The sequence below is a fragment of the Vidua macroura genome, chromosome 10 (genome assembly GCF_024509145.1).
Source record: "Vidua macroura isolate BioBank_ID:100142 chromosome 10, ASM2450914v1, whole genome shotgun sequence".
Taxonomy (NCBI): domain Eukaryota; kingdom Metazoa; phylum Chordata; class Aves; order Passeriformes; family Viduidae; genus Vidua; species Vidua macroura.
Window position 1 is genome coordinate 10508238 of NC_071580.1, and position 15503 is coordinate 10523740.

Genomic DNA, 15503 nt, shown 5'->3' on the forward strand with positions numbered 1-15503 from the left:
CTTGGTTGTATCTCCGAGTTTCAGCGCCTTGCTCCCACCCCTCTGCCTGCATTCCCTTCCCAGGGCTGGTATCCAATTGACAATAAACTCCTTGGGACAAGGATGTTTCCTAGGTATTGTGTGAACAGTGTCTGTCACACTGATCCCTAGGGAAATATAAATCCTTATTATCATACAGCTTCATAACTGCAGCAAAGTCTTTGCTTTCTTTTATCTATGCATCCCAGGAGGCTGAGTGCAGTTGGTTGTAATTTCTGTTGTTTCTCTTAAAAGAAAGGAAGAAATGGGTTTCCAGGTGTTGGGCCATACCCTGGCACCCAGGGCTGTGGTCAGTTATTTACCTGCAGAGATTGGAATGTACTCTCCAGCAGGTGTGACTCCTGACAGGTGTCAGCAGGTGGATAGAAAACACAAGTGGAGACTTCATACGAATGTCTCTAGAGCCAAATCAATCACTAGTGACCAGAGAAAACTGTAAAAGGGAAGCACAGAACATTTTATATTTATTATGTGTCTTGGAGTTTTCTTCTATGAGTTTCTCCTGCTGCTTTTGAAATCCATGTAAACTCATAGCAACCACAGTGTCTTGCAGCAGAAATAGCTCTGCAGCTTAGCAGCGTGTTGTGTGACAAAACACCTACCCCCTTTCCTTTGTTTTGAGACTGATGCCTCCTAGTTTCATGCTTTCTTGTTATCTGCTTTATCTGTATTTTTTCTTTTTAAAAATGTTTTTATTATTTGTCCTTTTCACAAGCTTCTTACACCACAGTGAGTTTTTAAATCAGTTGTTAAGGTTTTGCAAGGTGTCTCCTAGCAATGCTTAACAAATAACTTTCCTTTATCTACTTGTTTGTTTGCCCCAGCTGAAAGCCTGTGCAGTTCTTTACCATACCTTGTTGCTTCAGAAACGAGTTCAGTCTGGATACCCAGTACTATTTGTGTTTTCCATGACTGGAGAGATTGAGTGTGGGACTGTGGCTACCCCAGACTAATTGCTGTAGGTGTGGCTGAGCACATCTTCCTTTACCCCACTGTGCCTTCTGCAGTTTGTTGTGGCACAGCTGCTGGTATGAACTTTGCCAAGGGAAGATATCTGGCACATTCACTGGCACTTTTTGGGGCCATACAGGCTGGTATTTAGTAGATGATCACCCCCACCCCATTCAAGCCCTGTTCCAGGTAGGCCTGACCTGCATCTTTACAGTGAAATCTTCAAAAGTGGCTGGAGTCAAAGAAACATTGCTCAGTTAAATGACAGTGGCATCTGAGAGGCACCAAATGGTGCCTTGGAACAGCCTTCTTTAAACTTTTGAAGTGCTTTCCTTTGGTCCTGCTAATATCCAGCAACACAAACCAGGTAAAACTATTCTGTGCCTGAAAAAATGAAAGAGCAAGGGGAAAAAATAAATCAAAACCTAACTTCCCTTTGGCTTTTATCCTTGATGTCATCAAAAGACTAAAAAGGATATTTCAGGCCTGACTTCAGCCTGATGGAACAGCAGGGAAGTTCTTTTCTATTAGATCCATGATACAATCACATCTGGTGAAATCACTGTGGTCACATCTGCTGAAATCTTCCATCATTTCAGATTTGTTTCAAAAGACTCAATCTTTCTGTTTTTTAAAGGGCACGGCTTCTTTTCCAGCCCTCCTTGGTGCCTGGAACGGAGATTAGGCATCAATCAAGCATCTCAGACCCCCCTTGCCCTGGATGCTGCAGCCAGCTCTTGTCTCCATGTGCGTGCGTGGCAGAGCAGCCTCTTGGGACTGTTTAAATTTACATTAGGGAATTTGAAAGAAAATGTTTACACTTGTCTGTAGGCTTACAGGAGAATTGGCACAGCAACTCTTAAGGGTGCTTCTTATTCCTGATAGATGCCCTTTAGTATGCATCTTTTTTGCCACTGCAATGTCTTTTGGGGCTTTAGATGGCTTTTGTGACCTTGGAAAGAAGAATGAATAAGAGACGAGGTAGCAGGGGTGTGTGTCTGAAAAGAACCTTGCCTCTGGCAGTGATATTGTTAGAGAAAGTGCAAAGAAAGAGAGAAAAAAAAAAGGAAAAACTAAACACAAGTCCCAGCCTGATGTATATCAAGACTGAATCACTTCCTTTCTTATTCCTGGTTAACATTTCTCACAGTCTCTTCTTGTCAGTACAGTGGATACTATTGACATCAAACACTTTTCTGTCCCTCACCTGTCTCCAGCTAAAATAGGAAATAAGAACTGCATCCTTCTTGCTCTTGTCTGCATCTCTGCCTAAGCCCAGTGCCCAAGGCCATGGAGCATAAGGAGAGGCTCACTCCTGTTCTATTTGCTCTTCCCACCACATCAGTGCCTATCCCAGGATTACAACAGCCTGCAGAGCTTGATGGGCAGCTGCCATGGGTGCAGCCTACTTGCTCACAACTCCTGATTTGCCTAAATTCCACTTGCTCCTCTTGTTACCTTTGTCCTTTCTTTGCCCCAGAAGGCTTTTCTGCTTTTCCCTGTTCTTGGATGTGTAAATGAAAAAAGTGTTGATGTGTTACAGCTCAAAGAGAGCTCCCAAGCACCTCAGGCTAAAACCACTATACCAGGAACAGAAGGCACTGTGGGCCCCCAGCTTTGTTTTGAGTCATTAACTGTGACCTTTCCTAATATCCATGGTGTTCATCTCCAGTCTTTCACTTGTGAGTTAGGGGGTTATCAGTGACCTGTGACAGCACAGCTTGTGAAATGAGCTGATGCTACAAGAAAGGTTGTGTGTTTAGCTGCAGCTCTGCTGTCTTGGAGGTGTCTGCACAGATAAACCAGCACTACATTTCCCACGAATGACAGCTCACCTTCCAGGGACACAGTTCAGAGGATGAGCTGGCCACAACACTCAGGAAACATGCAAATGTACTGAGCTCAACCTCTGTTAGACAAGACTTTTGAGGTTGATGGAGAGATGGTGGATACTGATACTGGAAAATTGCACTACTGTGAGCAAAGTCAAATACCCAAAGTATTCAGGAGTTTGGCCATTGCCTTGTGTTGGTACAAAATACATGCTGGGGCTCGGGAGTTACTTGTAGCCTGCCACCCATGTCAGCAGGTCACTGCTGCAAAGCCACACTCCCATGTTTCCCCAACACCACCTGGCATCAGGAATTTGGCTGAGAGGCCAACCTGGCAGCCCACATTGCATCTCTCATCTCAGGGGCTAATGCCTGGCCTGAGCTACAGCCCTGCAGGGCAGGAAGCAGGGCATGGAGAGAGGGGAAAACAGAATAAAAGAGAGACGGCTGGGCCTGGGTAGGGAAAGGAATTTGGAGCAGGAGCTAGGAAGGACATCTGGGAGCCAGATTCTTCTCTTTGAGCCCACTGCAAGGAGCTGGCTTGGTTAAACGAGAGATGTTCTTGTTCCTCTGCTGAAAGCTGCAAAATATGATAAGAGTAGGTGATCTAGGGTTGTAGGAAGAGGTGACATCTAGGGAAATCATTGTGCTTTTCATGGCTTTTAGCTTGGTGAATAGTCTCACAACCCTTTTAGAGCAGTGAGGCAAAATGTGAGACTCTGTGTTGACCTCTGTGCTGCATGTTCCATAATGAATGTTCCTTGGAGTCATGTGGGGGACCTTTTGCACTGACTGCTGTTGGGTTGTAGGATTAGCAACACTAAAGCAAGTTTTCATCAGAGCAGAGTGGGTTGATGGGGCTCAGGAATGGATTACCATCAGAGCTGCTCTGAGCTGCACACCAGGAATTCAGGGGCAGACAAACAAGCCAAGCGGTGAAGCTCTCTGCTGTTTTTCTCTCTATTGACTCAGAGCACAGGCTGAGCCAGGGGATAGGAGTGTAGGCGTTGCAGAAGTTCACGTGAGTGGATAGTCTCTGGCATGAATAATTTGTTGGACTGGGTTGGCTTACGTTTGCTTTTTGTCGAACTCACGTTGGCTGAGCCCAAGATAGCGTCCTTTTTCTTTTTAAACCCATTTTTCCATATTCTACTGGCTGGAAGAGGGGACGCAAAAGCGACATGTCTGCAACAATGCCATAAATCCAGACAGAAATAGAATTAGCAGTTCCCTCTGGTTCCGGTGTTTGTATCTGCGGGGCTCTGAGCTTAACCAGCCCGGGCTCCTCGGAGCAGAGCCGCGTCTGTGCGAACCTGTTGTGCCTTGGGACCTGGCGCTCGGGTTTTGTTCCAGAACAATATCATAAAACTTTTATAGTAACGTCATGACAAAGAGCATGGGAAGAGGAATAGCTTAACCCTCTCTTGCTGAAGTTGGTGTTGCAAATGCTCCAGTTTGCCCAACAAATCCAGCAAATCCTTCGGTTGAGTATTGAACAGTGTGGGGAGACAAAAATTCAAGATTTGTGGGGATGGGGAAGAAAAAGCAACCAGAAACCTGTCTTTGTGAGGATTACCATTTCTTAAATGTCTTTAAAGTCCATTTCTGCCCCAGTAGGCCTTGGCATACATCTGTAGTGTCATTCGTTGGCACTGTTGCACTGCACTGTGTTCCTGCATTTGTAGAGTTGGGCTCTTAATCTATGTTGATTATATTTTAATTGAATAAATAAATCAGAGCCCAGAATCAATAGAGATGCTTCTATGGTGTTTTATTTTTCTAGGTTTCCTAAGGACATTTAGCTTTTACAGTCTTATAACTCGTTCTGCAGCATTTGCTAGTCAGCTATTGCATAATTGTTCTGGGGAATGAGAACCTGGGAATAATATGGCCCAGAAATGCTAAGAAGCAGAAATGAAATTGGCTGATCTTCTCATCTGCCACCATCCCTTCTCTCAAGGTACCAAGGTACCAAGGGTCAAGGTACCAAGCAGGTCCTGTGTGGACTCCAGTGTTATTCCTGGGTCTGCTATTGGCTTGATTTATCACCTCACATGTTGGGGCCTTGGATGCCCTTTTCATCTCCCCTCTCCTTTCCAGGCTGACTTTTGGCTGCTTAGCTTCAAAATTCTCTGGAGTGGAGCAGTCACAGATTTTCTGTCAGAGAAGCCTGTGGCAGTTACAGGCCAACAACTGGAAGATGAAGAAAAACCAAACAAAAGCCATGAAGTGAAAAAGAAGTTGCACTTTTGCAGATTTAAAAAAACAGGTGCCTGCAGTTAGTCAGGAGTAATGGTCTGGGCTAATTCCTGTGAAAAATATTTCTTTTTTTGAACAATGGTTTGGATGGAAAGACTTTGGCTCTATAATAAAAATAGGCAAGAGTCGAGTTTGTAAGTATTTTTCAACCTCGCTCTCAGCCTTTTAAATGGTGTGGTTTTGCATAAACCTCCATTTTCTTGTTAGTCAAGCCAAATATATTGTAATCCAATAAGATTTAATAATCATTAGGAAGTAATGAATGCCTCAGCACATATAAGTTTGTCACATCAGAGGCTGCCTACTTTGCATAGCCTGTCTCTCTTTGACCAACTTGCCATTTATGTGACAAATTGATGACTGGGGAGTTCTTTAAAACAGGTAATGATCGACTGCACCTAAAATGAAATTTAAATGAAAACTATCTGGAACAGCCAGTGAGCCAAAGGAAAAGGCAAATTTTTGGCTTGGAAAATTGAAGTAACTTGGTGAGAGTGAAGGCAAACAGAGCTGGATTGTCTGTGGCAAGGCGCTGGTATGGTCTCAACAGCTTTTGCAGTTGAAATTAGGTGAGTTGTTTGGTAATTCTTTAGTATTTTTATTGTGGACATTGTCAAGCTCTGAATGAGCTCTTCTACACTGAACTCTGTAGATGCACGTATACAGAGAGACTCTGTCCTGTCCAGGGGATTTGCAGATAAGTAAGACATGGAAGAACAGAAGACAAATAACTCAGGTTGAGAAAAGACTTTCAGTGTAATAGTTCACTTGACTCAAGAACTTGGGGTTCTCTGCCTGCCATGGTGGTGGCCTGGCTCAGTGGGGCTAGCCCCTAGCACCTACTTTGTCCATGGCATGGATCCTCAGCTGGGTTTCTTAAATTTCCCATTCCCAGTGGAGCTGCCTAGTTCCCAAAGCACTGAAAACATTGAGGTGGATGTTTCCTAGCCTTTACCTACTTTGCGTCCTGTTGAGAGGTCCCACTTGCTGTTGGGTTGGGCTGTACAGCACAAAGGTCCTTCCTAGAGGTTTTGGACTAGGTTGATTTATCAAAAACAGAGCATGGGAATGAGTCCCCTTTAAAAATGCTTATTCTAGCAGGGATTGCAGTACTGCCCTTTAACTTGAAGGTTACATGCTCTTCAAGTGGCTTGAAGGTTACATGCTCTGCCGTGGTACTGAGTTCTGGGTTTTACTTTGAGGTGGGTGGTGGTGGTGAAAATTCACGTCTCTTCCCTTCCAAGTGGATGTCCCTACCAGCCTGGGTACAAATGGGACTGGGCTCTTTTGAAAGGAGAAAGAAAGCAAAATGTATTGAATTAGGGTCCTTGGCTGCATGTTGACATTTGCTCTGGGCATGGGCTTTCCTGCATTAAAAGCCTTTTCACAAGGACCTTACTTATGTTGTTTTGTGACTGCTTGTTGCAAATCACACCCTTCACCTTCAATCTGCTAGAAATGGATTGAACTTTTTCACTCCTCCTTGAAGGAGCTCATTTTTTCAGATGAAATTTGTGAAGAAGTGTTGAATCAGACAGGTACACCTACCAAGAACTGATTTAAAATAAGAATAGGTGCATGTTGCCAGTCACTGGTTACTGTGGTTTGTAGCTCTGTTCTGTTTGTGTTTTGCCTGAGATGAGAACATGGCAGAAGAGATGCTCTTGGGATCCAGGTGCTCCAAGCCTGTCCCCAGCTTTGTATTTCCAGAAAGGTATCCTTCTATAAAACATCATCTTCATCTTATGATGTGGGGATTGTCCTGCCTCTTCTAGCAGCAGATTGCTGAATTGCTAATCCTCCCAGTCAGTTTTACACAATGGGACCCTTGTGGCAAATACGTGAAAGAAAAGCCCCAAAGCAGCATAAATTCCTGCGAGATGGAGGCTTGCTGTTAGTTCTGGAGGGAGTGATGGGATTTCAGCATGTTTGTCCCTGCAACCCAAGAGTTATTGCTGGGCATGGGTGCAGCTCCATCAGGACAGTAAGAAACCGCGTGCCAGGCCAAGTGGTTTGAATAACTGGAACTTTTCTTTCTTCTTTAAGGTGAATCCTGGTGGCAAGACACTTGAGGAGAGGCGGTGCAGTTTAGATGCAGAAATTGACTCTCTGACCAGCATCCTGGCTGACCTAGAGAGCAGCTCTCCCTACAAACCTCGGACTCAACAGGTTAGTTGCACGTTGCATAAACACAGAGTGGGAAAGGGGCCAGCATCGACTTCTGGAGTCAATTTGCTAAGTGCTTGGTATTTGTTGTGAGAAGGCCAGCCAGTTCCTCCTGATAGCATCCAGATGTGGCTGTCAATGGGGAGAAGGGCGCAGCTGCTCTAAGGGGGCACTGGCTCAAAAGCTGCCGCACCTCTGAGCAAAGGGCCTCTGATCCCGATTGTCAGATTGCCACAGAGATTGTTAGAAAAATACTTGAAAAAAATAGCATTTCATTTGCCTCAACTTTCAACCAACAATGACTCGTGAATTAAAACCTTCTCAATTCACAAGGACTTTGTACTTTTATTTTCTTGTTGTTTTTCTGTTCCGTTAACTTGAGTCTGTCGGGCTGCCAGAAGGATCCAGATATCCACATCTCACGAAGTGGCTTGGATCAGAGCTCAGCTGTCAGGGTGGCTGTAGCCCAGCAAGGCAGACTGGAATTCGCACTTCTCTGCTGTGTCTAGACGAGGACTGCAGGGGTGACAGTGACTTGGCTAATTTTTGTCACTCATCTAGGTAGTGCTTGAGTGGAGCTATTTAAGTTCTGGTGAGATGTCATCTATTTATCAGAGGAAGTGGTGACACCCCGGAGGCACTTTTAAAAGGGCAATTCTTGAGATCTCATAAAATCATCCTAGATATGTTTGTGCCTTGTCTTTCCTTCCTAGTCTCATGACTGGTCTCATTTATTATGTGCATGTGGGTCTATAGGCTGTATACAGCTGTAAGTATCCTGTATTTCTCTTAGTAAAGCCCCAAAAGTCAAAAGTATCAAAGAGATAAGTCAGTGATGGGTGCACACTCAGTATCCATACAAGCCTTCTTTTTGATTTGTCTTTTTTGGTTGTTTTCATTGCTCCATTTCTTTTAAGTAACTGAGAAATGATACCTTTGAAGCAGAGCTAAAGTAGTGATCGGAATCTCTTTAGATTTGCTGCTCTTCAAGTCTGCAAATGGGGCAAAAGCAGAGTGAAATCAGATTTGTGCTCTTTTGGAAGTGTCCCTCCTGCACACAGAGGCTCTGGATTTCCATCTTTTCTGCAGAGACCTCCCTATAAACTTGGCTTTTAGTGGCATGTGCACAGTTATTGCATAAACTTACAGACTTGTCCATGAAAAATAGTCTAATTTGGGTTAGTCAGTCAAAAAGACCAAAAATGTAAACCAGATACAATTCTGCCCTTTTCCCAGTGGGTTTTTGTTGCTGCGATAAATGAGACAAGCTCTGCTGAGGCACTGTGGTGAATAACCCATGTTGAGTTTGTTTGCATGGGCCAGACACACACCAGTGCACACTGTTACTGGGGAATGCTTTACAGACTCGCACTGCTACTGGGGAGTTGGGTGAAAGAGATTTGTGCTCCCCATCATCCTCAGCAACGGCCCAGTCAGCTCTGACATCTTTGTTGGGACATGTAACTTCTGTACTTCTGTATTTCATGGAGCATCTACAGTTTGCTGACAGTGCTGCTGACAGTTTCCTGATGCTTCTTCCTTTGGGATTTGGGGTTCTGTGAATAGGTTGTTTTTTCACTTTTATTTTACGCCTTTACTGTTAAAAGAAAAAATTTAAAAATCACTGTGTCCAAATGCAAACATCTGCAGGTGTATTTGAGTTTCTGGAGGATTTGAAGTCATATCCCAAGTCTGGGACTTGATCTGACTTCCGAAGTTCATCACCCTCCAAGATGATGTGCTCATTCCCATTTGTGCACATGCTTGTTCCCATGGCTTTCTGCCACAACTTGGGTGGGTGCTCTGCAGACTTGTCACCTGCACCCAGGAGCACCTGGATGGTGAGGCTCCCAGGTGCATTACACACTGTGTGGCCTGGTGGGCAGAAGAAGCTGAACTCCATCTCTGGGATCAAATCCCAGCTTGATTTGTTCAGTCTATCTGACTTCTTGGCATCTCTTGCTTAACATAATGATGTCCTGTGAAAAGTAGTGCTACAGAAACTTCTAACTAGAGCAGTTAGACAAATAAAATGCCAGAGTTAGATGTATCATCTGCTGTAATTAATGAGTACTCAAACAAGTCCTTGAAAGGTGGAACTAGAATGTAAAGCTTTGATATTTTCCTTTGTTTGATCTGTACTAAGTATTAAAACTGGTGAGTCATTTGATGGTCTTACAGTAGGATAATAGATTAGGCTGCAAATTGTAAGGTACTTACTCAGAACATCAGCACATTTATTGGATTACACCTTAGCTGACCTTCCCAAATTTATCAGGATAATGGCTGCAGATAGGAAAAAAGGGCTACGACTTGTTTTCAGAGAGGACATTTTCAGTTATGCTTATGTGGTCAAAGCATTATAATAATTTTATAGGAATACCTTGCCCTTGGGGATACTCCTATTCTGGAATAAGAAATTTTATTGTTGCATTTCTTTTTTATATTATCTTCAAGACAGTTTTAAAGCAATGCAAGATAAATTGTAGCATAGTCCTCTCTCACTGGAGTAGGAGTGATAGCAGGGTAATGACAAGCAGTTTATTTAACATACGCTGCCCATTGGCATGAATTCACATGAAGGGAAGCTCTTTTGATCCTTGGTACAAGTTCAAGATTGCAAAGACACACACTGCACCAGGGGGTTCCTCTGACACAGAGGGATGTAATGTTTCTTGGAAAGGATGGGCCAACATCAACCCCAGACACCATCCCTTAGCCCTTGCTGTTGAGGACGGGTGAGTGTGAATCTCTGCACCATCCCTGCATTGCTTACCTGAGTGTCACTCTGGTAACGTTTTTTGTGAGCTGGGCAGGTGAAAAGGACACTGCCATGAGCTGAAACTGACCACCATTAATAGAAGGCAGGGAGAGAGTTTGGACACCTGTGGTCAGCAGTGCCCTCCTGGTAACACATGATCCTGCCTAATTAATGGCCGCTGAGTAGGAAAGCAAAGGTGACCTGGGCTGAGTCCATGTCTTGCAAGCAAAAGTCTCTCTGACTGACTCATAGAAGCAGTCAGAAGTGATTAAATGCAAGTTTTTTTCCTTTCAAAATTGCACATACCTAAAAGCACAGAAAATTACAAGACTAAATCATCATCTTTCGCCTCAACAGAGCAGCATCTAAGGATGTTTTCTGTCATGTGAGGTGGTGTAGGAGAGATTGTATTTAAAGAATTCATCTAGAACAGAAGTTTTAGACAGAATCTGCATGACCTTCACCAGCATGACCAGTACTCGCCCTCTGGTACAGTAAATTAAAATGGACAAGATGACCAAGATGATCTCAAAATTGCCATGACTGCAGTAGCATATGAGGCTTAACTTGCCTCGGGTGTTGTGGGAAGAACTGCAGATGCACTATGAAAAAATCTAATTAATTTTTTCCTCTCATTTGGTGCAGTTTGGAAGTACTAGTGTGATGAGTAAAGTACAGAGCTCCTCTTGTGTAGCTGCAGTGTGCCTCTGTGTGCATATCACACCTTCTAAATTGCAGTAACTCATTGGAAAGTTCAGAGGCAGAGAGCCCACTGTATCTTTCATTAGTAAAAGGAGGCATTAGTAAAAGACAAGATATTAGGTGCATAATTCCCATGGATGGGAGCAGGGGCAAGTCATAAATTGTGTGAACCCTGTAAGTAGAGACCTAGTGAATGCTGTGGTCATCTGACTCCTCTATTAAAAGGTATTTTCCCCAGTTTTTACGTGTTCTCCTTAAATCCTTGCATAAGAGATCAGTGCAGCAAGACCTTAATCAAAAAAAAAAAAAAATCCACCCCAAACCAAAAATGCCAAATTTCAGCCCATAAAACAAGTGTTTGCATTTTTTAAAAAACAAGAAAACTTTGTGACTCTGTAGAAAGGGCTTCCAGCAGAGACTACGAAAATGAAATACTGGCAATAGCAGCATATGTAAGCTCAAGATTCTTTGTCCCTGCTGTGAATTATGTATTGAATGATGATTGCTTTGTCTGGAATTGGACACCTACCTTCTGAAACTCTTGAATTTTATCCTGAATTTCCAACAGAATATCTGTTTGGCAAAACAGCACTTTGTGGGAGGTGTACCAGGTAATAAGTGTACCTGGTCTGATGGTATTTAAGATTTTTCTAAAAGCAAGTGCTCTGTGGCCAATATTTGTGAAGTATCTAAATAGCAAAAAAATCTTGCTTGACCATGCCCCATGGCCAAGATGAAATCTGCTTGTGTACAGCTCTTGGAGGCAGCTTAATCCAGAGGGAACTGGGCTGGCATTCTGGAGACCTGTTTCATTTCCAGCAACCCCTGCTGTACTAAATGATCTTGAATGTAGTGTTTCCCCTCTCCTTCCTCTCAAAATCTCTTCTGTCCTTATAGCTTGGCGACCTCTTCAATGTGATTTGCCTCTTACTCCCCATGTGTATGGCATGTAGCAATGTGGAACCTTGGTCTGGGTTGAAGGCCTTTGGGTGATGTGGTTGTGCAAACAGGTGGGGAACGTGAAGGCAGAGTTAGGCAAGATTTCTAAGGATTCATGCCTCTGTGTCATTGCCCCCAGTACTAGGCACCTGTCACTATCCAACACTTTAAGGCAAAGTGAGCACTATTTTGAAGGAAAAGGGGCTCATTCTCGCTGTGAGCTACAAAACAATAAAAATGTAAAGAAAATTAAATTTAAAAAATCAGTGATACATTTTCATTAAGTTTCAAGCATACTGGGAAATAATGTCTTGTAATGACTGGAATTTAAAAGGGATTTAAATGTTTGACAGTGCTGGTGGTTATCCTGTCACTTCTTTTGATAGCCATTTGGGGATAGTAAAAGCAGAGAAAAGGCAACGGACGTATTTTCTTGCAGAGTGGTGGGACAGGATTGAACAGTTTCAGCTGTACAATCGCAAACCAAGGCAAAATGTTGAGTGCTGAAGACAAAACAAAACAAGGCAAAATGTTGAGTGCTGAAGACTCCTAGGCAGTCTCTTCCGTGTGAATTTCTAATTGTAATGCCCCACTTATAGCTGTGTCAGGAATGCATGGCTGAGAGTTCAGGTGTTTTATCTTGGTTTATGCAGAGCTGTGATCAAAGCTTCCAACCCAGCAAGGGGAAGCACATTCCCCAAGCTTTGAGAAAGATCCTTATGATTGCTCTTGGTTTGGGCTGTGAGGCTGTATGAAAAACAGATCACTGAATCTGAACTCAAAACAGTGTGCAAATTTGTTAGTACAGGCTCAGGGTTGGTTTCATTGTTCCTGGTACTCGCCTGAGCCTGGCTGCTTAGGCTGGTTTGCACCAAAAGGATTTTGGAAGGGCAGTCCACAGAGTATGTTACAGAACTCCAGTTGTTGTCAGGATTGTATTTATTTCTTTTAAGAAAGAAAATTTAGGTGTACAAGCAGATTGAGATTGATTTGGTGGGTTCAGAATGAATTCCTCCCTCCTGTAGCATTTATGTGACAGAGAGTTTTATGGTTCCTCAGTTATGGGACTTAGGGGAATATGGCTTTTTCAGATGTTCACTTTGGACTGAAAGGGATGGCTTAGCTTCTATCATCTTCCCATATGATATTTGAGGTAAATAAAAGTTTCCGGGCCTCATTCTGCTGGTCTGAGCACATCTAACTGCTAGGCATCTTTGCAAAGCAGTGCACTGTAGCCAGGCAGTGCTTTCCCAATTGCAAAGTGCTCTTTGTGTTTGTTCTCTTGAGTTCTGTGCCTTTTGGGCTTTTAGGCATTTGAATCTCTTTGTTGTACGACAAGAGGGCTCATTGGAAGTAGGCTCATCTGCTGAAACTGAGAAGCATCTGCTGTCCATCCTAAAGGGTTAATGACCTTTTAGTAGGACCATCCTAGCTACTCTAGAGCTTTTGTGCTACACTTTCTTGAAGGCCGTGAGTGCTGCTGTTTTGCTGACTTGCATGACAGTGGCTCACAGCGGTGTGCCCAGCTGGCGCTGAGCTGGTGAGCTCCAGCCCTTGTAGTAGCATCAGATGGCCTGTGCAGACTCACTGCAGGGTGCTGACTGTGGCTGTTCTCAGTGGGCTGTGGCACTTTTGCCGTAGTCATGGACATCAGGAATTGCATGGGCTATTCCAAAGATGGGCTCACCTCTGAGAGCTGTGCTCCTGCTTCTGGCTACAGCACACTGGCTTTGTGCTGTCTGGAAAATCCATGTGGATTCTGAAAGTAGGAAAGGAAGTGTCCCATCTGGAGTGATTTCAGTAGGTTCCTCCCAGCACTCAAAATGCAAAGCCCCTACATCCAGAAATGCTTCCTGCTGTGGTTCCCCTCTCCAAAGGCAGAGTGACATTCCCACCCCATGTAGGTGGTGTTTGAGGTGGTCCCTGGGTTGGAGCTTTCTGGGAGGACCACGGTGGGTGCGCTGGCTGTGAGCAGCCCATCTGTCCTGCTATCCCTGACATGGGATGAGGCAGGAGCGTGCACAGGATGGGGATGCTCAGCCATGAACATGTGAGTTGGGAGGCACAGCGAAGAGATGATTTAATGTGTGTTTGGATTTGGTCTTTATAAGAAGGGAAACCTTCCTGCAGTCATCAGCTCCAGCCAGTGCGTGCAGCAACTGACGCTGCTCTGATTAGCAGATGCCTGAATCGGTTGCATCTGCTGGTATGTATTAAACCTTAATCCTTTTGATAAGAGCATGTCCGTGAAGATTTTTAAAGAAAGTTTTCTGAGATCCCGGATTATCAGCCTGTCACAGATGAACAGGATAAGAGTGACCTTTGCAGGGTATTATTTCTTCCTCTTGTACTATCATCAGAGTGAAAATAAATCAGCACTACTCCTGCTGTTTCTTTTTCTGATATATTATCAAGTTCACAGAAATATCAGTAAGGGTTTCTTTTCCATTTTTCCCTTTCTCTTTTTCTGCATCCATTTTGGTTTTCTGCCTACGTGTTTGGCTAAAACTTCAGGTGATGACTAGTGTTGGATGTATTGGACTTTAAAATCTGTGCAGGCATCTCAAATTTGTATATGGATAAAGATAAACATTTACTTTGGGAACAGTGATAAAAAACAAATAGTACTGCATAATTTGGTCTTTTTCTCATTCTGCATTTGTGATTGTTTTGCTGTGAGTGGTTGAGAGCAGTGTTCTTATTCTCTACAGCTTTTCAAGGCCTTCTACCTATTGTTATGTTTTGTTTTCTATCTTTTTCCCCACAATGGGACCGAGCTGCTGTAAGCCATCATCTCAGGAAGCCTGTCATCATTTCCCCATCCTTGCATTTTGGCACTCGGTGTAGTTTGGCACTCTCCTCAAAGGGCTGTGGCGCGCTTCATGAGGTGTCCGTGTGTCCAGCCTGCAAAGAGCAGCTGCCTCTGGGGCAGGAACCTGTGTTTTGTTGGGACGCCGCCTCTGTTCGTGTTCCTGCATGGGTTGATGCATCTGAGTGCTTAAGCGGCATCAGATTCACCACCATGACAGCAGCCCTGTGCAATGGGGAAGTACACTGGCTGGCTCATGGGCAGGGGAGGAACCTAGGCACTGGGAGATCAGATGACTTGATTTGTGTCTGAGTCACCAGAGGAGCTAAGGCCACACCATGGGCACCCTGTCATGGATTTATCTTCATCTCATACCCCATTGGAACAGATGGGCAGAGTGTGTGTGAGAACACCCCCTGTCAGAAAGATTTAAAGAAGTCTCAGGTGTGGGGTTGATTTCCCCATGTGTGGCAGCCACTCTTCTGCCCAGTGCCTTCCAAGGAAATAACTGGAGCATTTTGGAATGAAAGCACAGTTGATTAGTTCTTCCTACTCAGCACCCAGTGGTGTCCAGCAGTTGGCTGCTCCCCACATATGGTTTGATTTCTGTGACCATTTTAAGTGGGTCTGTGGGAGGGGTATCTGTGTGAGGAACTCTGTGGCTGGGGAGGAGGGATCCCTGAGATCCCTGTCTTGGGGAGCTGCAGGGTGTGCAATGGGGCCACCCTGGCTGTCCTTGCTTGGCCCATGGGTGGCCCCACTGCACACGTGCACAGCGAGCTCCAAGCTGGCTGCGTGTCCTGCAGGCAACTTGAACTTTTGCTCTTCCAGACTGTGCTGTAACCAGGATCTCTGACCTGGTACATGGATTGTTTGGCTGACACACACACAGACAAATGCCAAGGCTAATACTAGGGGGAGAAGGGAAGTGGAGGGGCAGTCAGGAGAGGTAACAGATGAGAACAGGAAGGGTCAGAGTCCGCTCAAGATGCAAGACACAAGTCCATAGGAAATCAGGCTTCCTTTGCTCTGCTCTCTATGGTTT

At 44.4% G+C, this 15503-nt stretch overlaps 1 protein-coding gene across 6 annotated transcripts in view; it reads left to right on the forward strand.

Annotated features, from left to right (window-relative positions):
* LPP (LIM domain containing preferred translocation partner in lipoma) overlaps positions 1 to 15503 on the forward strand; it is a 322361-nt gene that overhangs the window by 162508 nt on the left and 144350 nt on the right. For all 6 annotated transcript variants that reach the window (XM_053985940.1, XM_053985939.1, XM_053985937.1 and 3 more), the window contains one exon: positions 7128 to 7250. In XM_053985940.1, coding sequence (XP_053841915.1) covers positions 7128 to 7250 — 123 coding nt within the window. The remainder of the gene's footprint in view (positions 1 to 7127; positions 7251 to 15503) is intronic.